Source organism: Cavia porcellus, unplaced genomic scaffold (genome assembly GCF_034190915.1).
Source record: "Cavia porcellus strain 051 isolate PalLab524CR breed Dunkin Hartley unplaced genomic scaffold, mCavPor4.1 scaffold_23, whole genome shotgun sequence".
NCBI lineage: Eukaryota > Metazoa > Chordata > Mammalia > Rodentia > Caviidae > Cavia > Cavia porcellus.
The window spans coordinates 41835567-41849234 of record NW_026947506.1 but is presented as its reverse complement, the minus strand read 5'-3'; the positions used below and the strand labels follow the sequence as shown (position 1 = coordinate 41849234).

General features: G+C 46.7%; 1 protein-coding gene across 7 annotated transcripts in view; it reads right to left on the bottom strand.

The window, feature by feature from the left end:
- The window catches only part of Styxl1 (serine/threonine/tyrosine interacting like 1), a 49733-nt gene that overhangs the window by 11608 nt on the left and 24457 nt on the right, over positions 1 to 13668 (bottom strand). For all 7 annotated transcript variants that reach the window (XM_063234288.1, XM_063234292.1, XM_063234287.1 and 4 more), the window contains 2 exons: positions 7845 to 7990; positions 3882 to 4027 (listed from right to left, as the gene is read on the bottom strand). In XM_063234288.1, coding sequence (XP_063090358.1) covers positions 3882 to 4027; positions 7845 to 7990 — 292 coding nt within the window. The remainder of the gene's footprint in view (positions 1 to 3881; positions 4028 to 7844; positions 7991 to 13668) is intronic.

Here is a 13668-nt window from a genome sequence, read left to right as displayed (position 1 = left end):
ATGTAGAATATTATTGCATCTTGCTTTTTTCTTTCTTTGAGACAGGCCCTCACTATGCAGTTCAGGCTCCCCTTGAGCTCAATATGTACCCCAGGTTGGCTTTCAACTTGCAGCAATCCTTCTGTCTCAACCTCCTAAGCTCTGGGATTACAGGAATGCCCCGTCACACACAGCCAAACCTTGCTTCTTGATCCATTCTGCCAGTCATTTTCTTTTGATTGGTGAATTGAGACCATTAGCATTGATTATATTTGGTATGCACTGACTTATCCTTGTCATGTTATTTTCCTGTTATTGGCTCTCTTTTTGTTCCCTCTGTTTGCTTGCCTTGGTGAATTCATTATGTTGGGGTTTAAGAAGTTATCATTCTTTTCTAGAACGTCCTTCAGAACATTTTGGAGTGCTACTTTGATGGTCATGAATTTTCTCAGGTGTTCTTTGTCATGGAAGTATCTTATTTCTCCACTAATTTTGAAAGATAGTTTTGTGGGATACATCAACCTGGGTTGGAGGTTATTTTCTTTTAGGGCTTGAAATACTTCACTCCAAGATCTCCTTGATTTGAGAGTTTGTATTAAGTAATCTGTTGTGATTTTGATGGGCTTTCCTTTATAGGTGATTGTTTCTTTTCTCAAACAGCTTTTAATACTCTGTTCTTGTGTTGAATTTCTGGAATCGTGACTATTATATGCCTTTCTGTAGCTTTTACTACTATTATTTGTATCTTGAGTTCTGTATGCCTCATTTATCTATATGTCAAATTCTTTTTCCTTGTCAGGGAAGGTTTCTGCCATGACGTCTGTGACTAGGCTTTTTTATATCATTTGTGCCATCTCCTGCTTTTTCAATGACCTCGATCAATCTTATTCTTTTTGCATGATCTAGAAGTTGCTGAATTTATTTCTCATGTTCCCTTGCTATTTTTAAGAATCTTTCTTTTTGTTTTTTTTTTTTTTTTTTTTGTCGTTTTCATTTTTATCGGTACCGGGGACCGAACTCACGACTGCCTGCTTGCAAGGCAGGTGCTTATGCCGCTGAGCTAAATCCCCAGCCCCAAGAATCTTTCTTTTTGGGGCTGGGGATTTAGCTCAGCGGCATAAGCACCTGCCTTGCAAGTGTGTGGTCATGAGTTCGATCTCCAGTACCGATAAAAAAAGACAAAAAAAAAATCTTTCTTTTCATGGTAGTTAACCACAATCCTGTCTTTTATATATGAGATTTTTGTCCTCACATTGGCTCATTCTGCTATATATACTTCCAGGGGACTCCTTTAATTTTCTGGAGATCTGCCTGACTCTGTTTGATGGACTCCATTTCTTTCCTATGTTGGGCATTCATGGTTTCCATCATTTTCCTAAGCTCCTCTTATTTAAAAAAAAATTTATCTATTCTAGAGTCTCTAAGCATGTCTTTCTTTATGGTCACCATCTCTGTAGTTATCTGAGAAATTATTTCTGATGTCATTTTTCCTAGAGCCACGTTCATTTGTCTTGTAACTTGCACCAACCCATGTCAGAGATGCCAGGGGAAAGCTTTCTGATTGTTCTACTTTGTGGCCTCCTGGGTTTGCTTTGGTGAGCTAGACATCTGGGGTTGCACTTGTCCAAGCGTCTTCTCATTTTCTTTCTTTCTTTTTTTGTTTAGTTCTTGAGTTCATGTTTGTAAATTGTCTGTGGCGAGTATATTGCTAGCATTTAGAAGCCTTATGAAATGACTACTTCTCAGGGGTGTCTTTCAAGTGCAGCTGGCTTCTGGGTCCTGAGTCTGTTGCAAGATCCCACCTCTTCAGCTTGTTGTCTTTGGCACTGGCCTGTAATACTTTTCTGACTCTTAAGCAATATCAATCTTGATGTACCAGGAAGAACAACTGGTCAGAACAATTATATCACTTTGGTTAAAGCAGCACAATCAGTAATAACAATAGCAATAAACACAATCTAGAAAATGACACATTGAGGTAACCACTAATTCGCCACCTTTAACTGTACAAACTGGATTTGTGGTTATATGACAAAACCTGAAACAATGCAGAATTGTATGCAGTAAATAAGCTCTCAATATTTAGGGTTTTTATCTGAAGGCTCAGCTGGGGAAGCTGCTTTCACACTAATTTGCACGGTCATCGGCGGGGTTCAGTTCCTTGTGACTTTGGGCTGAAAGCCCCAGTCCCCCCCCTAGCCGTTGTCGAATGCTCTCCCTGGGATTCTTGCTGCATGATCCTCTCCATGGGGCAGCTCACAGCACACTAGTCCCCTCATCTCAGAAGTGATCACACTTTTTGCTTTGTGGTAGTCATTAGAGTTGCATCTTCCGTGCAGCCCACACTCAACAACATAAATACCAGGAGGCAAGGATTCCCTTGTGCCAGCATCACAAACATGCATTCTCTGTTTTTCTAATTTTAAGTCAGTCCACATTATTCTTTTGAAAATGTTTGTCTGCTTGTTTGTTGGTCTGCTGCTCTTACTACCTTCTCTTTTTAGTCTTCAGCAGTCTTACTGTGAGCCTAGAGGTGATTTATTTAGCATTATCCTAGGTGGAGTCCGTAAGGCTTCTTGAATCTGTGGCTTGGTATACCTCGTCAATCTTAGAAACAGCTGCTATTCTCTCAGATATTATTGCTACCTTGGTCTTTCTTTCTTTCCAAAATCAGCAGACGTCCTCCCTGAAGAAGCAGCACCAGTCTCTCTAGCTTTCTTCCTCCTCCCAGGCCTTGGTCACTAACTCCTCACTGCTTTGTCTGTCTCTAATCTATAACACAGAAGAAAGTTTTATATTTTGTCCAGCTCTTCTAATTTTCTTGCTGAAAGACTGGCCTTAATCACCTCATTCGCGTTTTCCACAAATTAGTCCTTTATGTGAGCTTTTAAGAATAAACCGCACACCTGTAATCCCAGCACTCGGGAGGCTGAGGCAGGAGGATCATTGCGAGTTTAGACCAGCCTGGGCTACTAAGTGAGCTCAAGTCCTGCCTGAACTACATGTGAGACCTTGTCTCAAAAAACAAAAAAAGAATAAATGATATACTTGTACACAAGTGACTCGTTTTTTAGTTGAGGTCTTTTTTATTGTACAGGTCAATTCTGATAGAATTGTCATTTCTACAACATTAGGCTTCCTAACCAAAACGTCTTTCCTATTATTTATACCTTTAATCTCCCTTCTTATAAAATTTTATAGGCGCTGTATATTTCTTAAGTTTGTTCCTAGGAATCATTTTTTCCCTATTGCAAATTGGATCTTTTCTTTTTCACTCTTTGTTGTTTTTATATCCATAAAACCAATTTATTTTTTATTACCAGATGCCTTGCCAAATTCTTGTGCTGTTTCTAGAAGTTCCCCCTGAGGTGAGTCTTACAAACTGACAAGGATCTGGAATGGGCAGAGTATACAGGCTGGGTCTTGGTGACCAACATTTCACATGCCCAGAATACAGAGGCTGAAAAGTAAGCTGTGCAGTGCTTTCCTGACCACTGAACTATGACGACACTCGCTGTGCATGTGTGTGCGCGTGTGCGTGTGCGTGTGAGAGAGAGACAGAGACAGAGAGAGAGAGAGAGCGTAATTCTAAGGCAAGGGAGAATTTCTAAGGGACCTTGAAACAGATCACTCAGTAGAACAGGATACTTTCTATCATAACATTAAATACCAGGAAAATTTTACTTGTGCTGAGATTTAGAGGACAGTATGGGAGTCCTACTCAGGGACAGACAATACCACGGCCTGGCCAGGCAGAGGTAAAAATCAGTGCTGAACCTGCTCCACTGTGTGCAGACTGCCAAGACCATCTTGACTTTTGAGATGCATGACACTAGAACACTTGAGTAAAGAAATGATCCTTCATTTTAAAGAAAAAAATCAAGAGTATCTCTTTTACTTACAAAAGCCCGGTCTCCATGGAGACATTGATATGTGCATTGATTCTCAAATCTTTCTGGACTTTAGGGTCGCAGGCTTGGCTGAAATCACCCAGGTAGATCCTCCCTGGTAATATTTCAATAGGGTATGGCTGGAACGCATCCAGTTCCTGGGGTGGGGAAGGAAAGGGGCTATTATGAGCCACTGTCTCTTGAAATGTGACTCCGCAAATGAGTTTAGACGTGGAATCCCTGGTGGGCCGGCCAGCGGAGGCCCGCCGGCAGCCAGGGAGAAGCAGCAGGAAGCAATGCAGCCCCCACCCCCTGGGCACTGGTGGAGGCCCTGCTGGTGCTGGAGAGAAGCATCAGGAAAGCTTCCCTGTGCAGCTTCCCTGTGCACCGGAGGGCCCTGTCGGCGGGGGAGAAATGGCAAGGAAGCCGCCTCTGCCTAACACCCTGCCCACAAGAGCAACCTGACACAACACAAGCTGAGGTGATAATAATGAAGGAGGGAAGCAACCTGACATTTATGTTACTTGATTGACTTTGCAGGCCTGGGGCCAGTGGTCTGGGCAACTATTTAGACGATAACAATACATAATATAGTAACAATTGTGTATTTCCTACTGTCCTATTATTGTTTTGTTTTTATTTTACTGTTCTGTTTTATTCCCTTTAAAATTAAAAAAAAAAAAAAAAAAAAAAAAAAAAAAAAAAAAAAAGGAATCCCAGGACAGCGAATGAGCACAGGACTTTCAAAGAAACTGAGACAGAACAACTTGAAGGAGGAGCGAGAGGGCCAGGCATAGCAGAATGACCGAAACACCCTTGACGGTGCAGGGTCGGGTCTCAGCGCGGACAGCTGCTTCCCTCCTTGGCCCCATCTGCACCTGGCCATGCGCACAAATGTTGGAGTCGAGGACCCTATGCCCAAACCTTCAGCAATCCAGAATGTGTCCAGTTGGGGTGAGGTGGGGTGGAGAGGACAGTCTTTTTGTCACCATGGAGGACATCAGTATTTAAATACTTTAGAACACACACACACTAAAACTCTTCACATACAGCCTATGTGCTAGTAGCAAAGGGACTGAATGGGTAAAGAAGGGGTGACAACAGGACAATCACTTAAATACAAGCACGATGAAGTCCCAGTGTGCCACCCCACTGCCAGCAGGCAAGTCCAACGCCCACTGCGGAGCCTGGGCTGACCCCACCACAGGCGCCCAGCTTGCTGGAGCCACGTGAATCTCCATGGTCCCACTGAGGGGAGGGGGATTCCAATAAATGCCCAAACATCAATTTCTTCCTATCAATTTTCTTCCTGTTCTGTAAATTAGCTTCCTGTTCTGCAGTTGCACAGGTTTGGCTGGGAAGAAGGTGTGACATGCACAGACATGTGACATGTACAGACACAGTGTCTTCTCAAAGCACCTGCTTTGACAATGACAGGTGACAAAATAGAAACAAAAGGGTATTCCAACAAACATGTCCAAACTGAGACTGTGTTTTCCTAAAAGTGTTCCTCACCCCCGGACTTCCCATCCCAGTGAACTGCCTGCTTGTCACCTCCACCAAAACCAGGGCCTAGCTCCAATCTCCTCCCTTTCCCACCCCATCATGTATGGTCAATGCCATGTCCCAAATAGTTCTCAGACCTGTCTTCCCTGCTCCACCACCACCTCCTAGCTGGGTCCCCCAAACCCACTTGGTCCCACTGATCTGCTCCCCATGCTACAACGCAAGTTGATCTTCCTCAAGTGCAGTCTGACCGTGCCGCTCTCCCCTAAGCACCACTCGGTGACTCATTGTTATCTGCCTGGAGCAGGGGCCCTGGGACAGTGCCACAGCCCCTCTGCTCAAAGGCAGATCTTGTGGAGGGAAAGCCCGCCTAAAAGACATGTGAGATTATAATCTTCCCCACCTAACGCACAGAGGGGTCTCAGAGCCCCAGCGTTGCCTCTCTGGAAGCAGCTGCTTGGTGAGCAGCTGGGACACCCCAGCTTTACAGCGTATTAGAACATGTAGTCAGAGAGGAGTGGAGTTTTTACCTTTGCCCCTGGATTGATGGCAAAGGTCCCTAGCAGGGAGGGACAAATGCTAAATACTACGTGCTCAAGATAGACACAGTGGAAAGACCCACCCAGATCTTGAGACTGTTTACCAGCCACAAGCCCCATCTCTTCCATATCACGTGGCTGGGGCAAAGGACAGGAAAAGCCACGCATTCACACATCACAACTGACCACACTGCCTGTAAATGCACGCAGTTCTTACGTCAATCACACCTCACTAGAGCTTTAAATAAGGTGTGGAGGTGACAACTTATCAGCAGTGTAATATTGGCAGAGAGAAATTAATGCCACTCCACCCTGCAGAGCTAGCGGGCAGGGAGTGGGGTTCTCCACAAGGAGGCTAGATACCTGCCAACTGAAGCCTTAAATGCCGCTTTCTTAGTGGAAGGAGGAGGAGGAGGACCTCAGAGAGCTTGGCACCTGCACCCTGGATTTAGGAACAGGTGACTTCACACACAAGACCTTCCTTATCACACATAACCAGCAGGACAAGGAGGAACTCTGGGAGGTCTCTGAGACTCTGCTCCATCGGCATACTTCCTACAGACCATCCAGGATGCAGGAGAGGGAATGCGGCCTGTTGGGGGTCAGGATTGCCCAGTGCTGGGAAGACCGCATAAGGACTCCCATGGGTAAGTGGAAAGGGTCTAGCTGGCTCGCTCCAGGAGATCCTCAGCAACAGAAGGAGTCAGGGGAGGCTGAGCAGGGCTCCAAGAAGCCCAGCAGGAGAGGCCATGGGCAGCGCCAGCAGCAGTGTCCCAAACAGACGGCTGAGCCAGTGTGAACAGCACCCCGTACCACCCAGCCGCAGGCAGACCCAAGAGACAAGGCCCACACCAGATACCCGACATCAAAGGCAGCTGAAGAGGGGTCAGAGTGGCATCCTTCCTACGGGACATCTGAAGCAATGCCACACCCCTCCTCATACCAACGACCCCACCAAAATGAAGGCAACCCAGCTCTGGGGGACAGGAAGAGATGAGATTTGAGACTGATGTGTTAAACTGCTCTGGTTTTTATGGTAATTATTTTTTTAATTTCCTTTAATTAATTTCAACAGTATACAGAAGTAGAAAGACTAACGTAAGAAATACTTCCATTGACAGCTTAAACATTATAAACTCATGGTCAATTTCATTTCATCTCTATCCTTCTGGCTCCCCAACCCACGCTTGATTATTTTGAGAGAAATCCTGAACAGAACTGCACCCAGCTATACTTTGCTCTATCACATTTCGTTCAATCACCACACAGTGACTGAAATTTTTCATAAATGAAAATTTCCAGGAAATATGGGATCGCCCCAGATACAGCTATGAGCAGGAACCAAACAACAGCCCAAGGAAAATGTTAGAAAACACCTTGTGCTTATATCCCACTGCTCTTTGAACTCATTGGTACAGTGCAAACTAGCACACACACACATGCACACATGTATATACACACACACACACACACACACACACACCACTGCCCTCCAGGCACAACCCTGCCCGAAAACCACTGTGCAGCCAGTACCTGGGCTTTCTCGAAACTGCCTCGCCTTCAGGGACCTGGAATGTCCCTTGGCCAATACTCCTGTTATAACCACTTTCTTTCCTGTAGACCGATCCATGGGCAAGAACTATTATCTCACCCTTTTCTGGATCCTCTGGACGCAGCTAGGATTTGGAGAACCAGAGAGCCAATGGCAGAGAGCCAAGAGGCCCTGCCCATCTGACATGGGGTACAGCCCCTCTCCACAACTCTCCCTAGGATACCTTTGCTTTGTGAACTGAACTTCCCGGCTGGTCCCCGGCTGCCCTGGTCTCCTCTATTTCCTCTGCATCCTCTGTCCCCGCCTCTATTCAGCCACCTCTTTGTCCGCAGCCATGCTTCCCACCTGAATCAGCTTGTGCGCAGCCTTCGGTCTCACCTGGGGCATCCAGATGATCTTCTGGGTCCGGAAGAAGTGGTACAGGCCTGAGAAGCGCTCGTAGCCCCCTCTCAGGATGTACACCGGGTGGTGAGTGAACTGGGAAAGGATTCTGCCGTAGTCCACAGCCGCTCCCTGCACCAGATCTAAGGAAGGAGACAGGAGGTAAATGCCCCTGGTGCTCACCCCTTTCTGGCGCTGGTATGGAGACAGCCACTGCCTCTGAAAAGCGATTATTTAGGAAGCTGATGCAAGAGAAAAATGCTACAATTAAATTTTTAAACATTACCAAGTAGATTTTTTTGGTAGTTGTATAGCAAACACTCATTTAAAGGATACAACCCAGAGGTTTTTTTATTATATTCACTGAGTTGTATAACCACCATCACAGTCAATTTTAGAACATTTTCATCAGAAATCCCTGTCCAGTTAAATTCCCAGCTTTAGGCATTCCAACCTGTAATCACCTAATTTCACTATGGATCTGCCTATTCTGGACATTTCACATAAACAGAGCCATATCATTAACATGTGACACTTGGTGTCTATCAGGCACCATGAGCTCCTCATGAAGTGGCTTAATAAACAACATAGGAATCCAAGCAGCCAAACTGATAAATTTGGAATTAGCTCAGCTCAATGATTACTCGAGCGGACCCCCTGTTTTAGAGTCTCACCAAATAACCTTAAACTGGAAAATTACAAAGCTTTGAAACAGAGAACCACAAAAAGACATTCTGTTGGAAACAATGTAGCAAGACTCTTTCATTAATTTTTGGTTGACACCTGTGTCCTGCTTCTTTTGTTGAGCAGGTTAATTTTTCTCCTTTTGGTACAGCTCATTCTGCTTTTGTCATGGGATTTGTACCTGAGTAATTTTTCCATTCTCCTGGGTCAAACACAGGGCACTAGTGAAATGCAGGGCTCAAGATGGCATCAGTTATGCCACGCGGCAACATTTGGTGTTCACCTCTGTCTCAGGTTCTATCGATACTGCATTCCTTTTGCTGGCTGAATAATATTCTCTTGTGTGGCTTTACCATTCTGTTTAACCCGAGCTGCTGATGCCATTTATGTGGTTTCCACTTCAGGCTATTGTGATAATGCTGCTAGGAACATGGCACAAGTTTCATGTGGATGTGTTTCCCTTTCTTTTGGGCATGTACCTTAATTGCTGAGGAAACGCCAAACTGTTTTCTACAGTGGCTTCACCATTTTACATTCCGAGTGGCTCTGCATCAGGTTCCAATTCATCCAGCTTGTGCCAAGACCAGTCGCCACCTGTCTTTATTATGGCACCCCAGAGGGTATGAAGTGAGGTCCTACCGCGGTGCTGACAGCAATTTAACCTTAGACACCATCACCGACCCGCGTAGGACCCCAAGACCACGTGTTAATCAGGCATCGGTGACAAGAGGCCTGATAATTAGGGCTAAGCCAAGATGCTCAGATCCACGATCTGATCCAAAAAGGGAATATTGGGATCCCAACCTCGGCAGGAGCCAGTGCTGGGTAGAAAGGAACTGACTTCTCAGCATTCTTCAGGGAGACGAGGCCGCTTCCTGCAGCTTCTGGGACGTCTGGTGAGGCTGCGAGTGCAGCAGGTGAGGCGAGAAGCTGCAGCCGTAGACAGGAGCCAAAGCCCGCTCCAGAGCCTGGCCAGACACCTCAGAGTCCAGCACCAGGTCTCCAGCACCTGCCCCTTCCCTTCCGTGCAAGAGACAGGTCTGAGAGCCACACTGCCACCGCCTTGCCCACCACCCACCGTCTCTGCGGTCTCCCTGTGCCTTGAGCCTGCTGGAGGGAGGAAGGACAACGTCCAAGGCACAGTCAGGGACCCTGGGCGCACAGGCTACCCTGCCCAGCAGAAGAGGAAGTGCTTCCACCACATCCTCCATGGACCAGCCGAGGTTTCCACGGGAAGGAGCTCACGCAGTTAATACTTCTGAGAGGTTAAATCCACTCATTTTTGTTCTCATGGCTCTTTGGTTCTCAGCATGAGTTTCCCACACTCTGAATTGAGATATTACTGCTTCAAGAGGAAGGGACACTGCTCAGAACCAGGGGTCCCATATAGGAGTCTAAAATTCCTTGGGCCTTCTCCTTGTCCTCCTTATAAAAGGCCATTTTATTATACATTTTCAGTTGATCTTACCCTCAAATATTACTGCAATTCCAATTCAATTGTTTTCTTACCTCAGGGACAAAATACTTTTCCCGTGCTTATGTTTACCACAGCCCTAATTTTTTTTTTCTTTTTATCGGTACCGGGGATCGAACTCACGACTGCCTGCTTGCAAGGCAGGTATTTATGCCACTGAGCTAAATCCCCAGCCCCCCACAGCCCTAATTAAACCCCTCCCCATACCTACGACCTTTGGCCCAATTTGTATGATGGGTAGCTTCACTCAATTGGTCCAAAACACCTTTACAAAACCTTAATGTTAATTCATTCTTTGCTAAACTGCTCCAATCCTATTCTAGCCAAAGATTGCTGGCTCTGCATTTCCATGTCAGCAGCAACCTATGTAGCCATTCCAATCTTTCCCCAGGTCTGGATTTCCATGTCTTCTCAGACTTTTCTCTAGATGTGATGTTTTGTTTTGAGATAGGGTCTTGCTATATAGTTCAGGGTGGTCTTGAACTTGCTATGGAGCCCACAACAATCCTCCTGCCTCAGCCTCCCAAGAGCTGGTTCTCTCAGTTTTTACAGGATCATGAACAAGTGATTACCAACACATGCTGTTGCTGACTTCTCTTCAATACAGCCCTGTTCCTCAGCATTTCTCTCCCACAAGGTTGCCCACTCAGGAGTTCAAGCCATGAGAACAAAAGCCCATTTCCCTTTTCTTTTATAATAACTAAAAGAGGAGAAAGTAAGATTCAAACCGGGCCCGACTCCCCCAGGCCCCAGCCTGCTTGCCAGCTCTCTGCAGGGATCTCAGCTCAGTTCCTGTTATGGCAAGCACAGGAAAGGAGATAAGATAGGACAAGGAATTTTGCAGCTCCTGGGACATCTAGGGACATCTGGAGACACCTGAGAATTTACACAGGACACTTCAAGGACTCTACTCACTGAGATGCAAGGCAGCCAATTTGATCACAGATGTCTATTGGAATTTTCCTGCCTAATGTCCCCTGCCTTCTCTCCATCCCTATAAAAAGGGATACACTTCTCTTTGTTCACAGCAGACAGCAGTACCAGCTTTCTGCCTGTACCCAGGCACAATAAATTCCAGGCTATGTTGTCTTTACACAACCCTGGTGTTTCTGCTGGTTTTTCCCCTCCCTTCTATAGGTTAGAGGGTCCCTGTTTAGTGGAGGGGGCTTTAAGTTAAATTCCGTGGGTTCCTTAGCCAGCCAATTGTCATGAAAGGCAGGCTCCACTGAGACAGGAAGTCCCCAAAGCTCCTTTTCCCAGGGGAAGAACCTGGTTTAAGGGCCTGGAATCCATACTGAAGCAAGGGTGTGTGTGTGTTTGTGTGTGTGTGTGTGTCTATCTGTCTGTCTGTCTCTGTGTGTGTCTGTGTGATGTGACATTAAGAAGAATCTCTCTCCTACAAAAAGAGGGATGCCCTTTGAGTGTGCTTGGAAAGAAAGTCCTAGAAGCTAAGAGCAGGGCTCCAGAAAAGACACCAGCTGAGCAGGGTGTGATGGCACATGCCTGTAATCCCAGCACTCTGGGAGGTACAGGCAAAAAGATGGCAATTTCAAGTCCTACCTGGGAAAATTAGTGAGACTCCATCTCAAAATAAAAAAATAAAAAGTCTGGGGATGTACCTCAGTGGTAAAGTGCTCCTGGGCTCCATCCTCAGAGAAAAGGGAAGGAGGGAAGGAAGGGAAAGAAGACAACAGAAGAAAAGGCAGGAAGAGAGGAAAAAATGGAGGGAGGGAGAGGAAAAATATACCAGCTGATAAAAATACCCAGGCAGGGGGCTGGGGGTTTAGCTCAGCGGCATAAGCGCCTGCCTTGCAAGCAGGCAGTCATGAGTTCAATCCCCGGTACCGATAAAAAGGAAAAAGACAAAAAAAAAAAAAAAAAACCAGGCAAAGCCTCCTGCAACCAACCAGTGCCCGGTTTCCCCCAGAAGCTCTGCAGCCTCAGGCAAATGAAGTAGAGGTTGGATGTCGAGGCCAGGGAGATACAGCAGGACCCAGGGCATCAGCAACCCCGGAGGGCCCACAGCCAGGGGCAGAGGACCATGCATGACCTCCACCAGGCATGGGTACTTCAGTCTGGTCATAGCAAGGACCGTGCCCCATGGCCAGAAGGCAGGGGGGAAGGACTCATGCACACACCCTGGCACCTCATAACCTCACATTACTGCTAGGGGCTGACAAGGGCCCCACTGTGCCCAGTTCTCGGGACAGGGGAGGCCAGTGCTTCATAATGGCTCGCTGTTTTGTTGTTAAGAAGGAGATGGTGAAAGAATCCCAGAAATGGTCTTGTACCCAACGGACTGCATTTACCTGAAAGAGGGCATTATAGGTGGGGAAAGTCACCTTGTATGGTATGTGTAGCTGTGGCTTCCTACTGAGTGGAATCAGTTACGGAACAGAAACAGGTTATCTTTACTCACTACCATTCTCTAGGGTTTCAGGGTCCAGCCTGTAATCCTAGGACTTACTGTAAAGTTCAAAGAGTGCCTGGAATGGGCCGGCTTCATCAGTGGCATAAGCTTAGCAGCACCCATTGGCAAGAAGTGGTAACCCCCAACCAAGGAGCTGAAGAGAGCACAGCAGAGTCTCAGAATTTAAGCTGAGCACCTTGGAAATGGCCACATTTACAGCCCAACCCCGAGCTGGGTTCCTCTCCAGGGTCACTGTCCAAGCTATGGGAGATCAGATTCTAACAGGCTGACTGGGTGGGTCCACAAATTCTTCTAAATGCTTTTCCTTAAAAGATGAGATGGAGGGGCTGGGGATTTAGCTCAGCGGCATAAGCGCCTGCCTTGCAAGCAGGCAGTCGTGAGCTTGATCCCTGGTACCGATAAAAAGGAAAAAGACAAAAAAAAAAAAAAAAAAAGATGAGATGGCTGCCTTCCCCTTGAGGCCGGGCTGTGTTTTGTGACTAATGGCTGGTCTGTGGCGGTGGTAACTGAATGTTAAGTCCGGAGACCAAGTCACAAAGACATGTGCCTGCCCAGCAGACTGGCTCACACCACTCACTTTTGGGGAAACAAGGTGCTATGTTGGGGGTGTGCTTCAAGCAATCCCATGGGGAGGTTCTTGTGGTGGGGAGCTGAGGTCTCCAGCAACCAGCAGAATGAAATCAGGGGCCCCCTAGCTGTAGCCATAGAGTCATTTTAGACTGGGGTCATCCTGACCCAGACCCTCAGTGACAGCAACCTAGGGTTGACATTCTGATTACAAGACAAACCTGTGCCTCCCAGTTGAGTGGTCCCTTAAATTAAGGAACCATGAAAATAGTAAGATAATGAATGTGTTTTCAGTTGCTGAGTTATACAGCAATGAATAACTAAGTCACCAAGTGTGACATCTGGGGTGAAACACTGCACCTTCCTGGGCCCGGATCCCCTTCTATAAAATGGCAGTGACAGTCCCTGTTAGGAGACAGCTCCCCTTGGTCTCTCACACTTCCGCACATCCTGTGAAGACAGCCCTGGCTGCCCGAGTTCTGCACCATCTCTTCAGGAGATCTGTGCAACAGGCTTGGATGGCAGGACATACTTCCTTCCCTCAGGCCTCTAGGCTCAGGGTCTTTCCTGTAATGCAGCCCTCTGTGGGCATCACCTGGCCCTTTCCATGTCACCCTGTGAGGCTGGGGCTTGGGGAACCAGTGCAGGAAACTACTAACATCTGG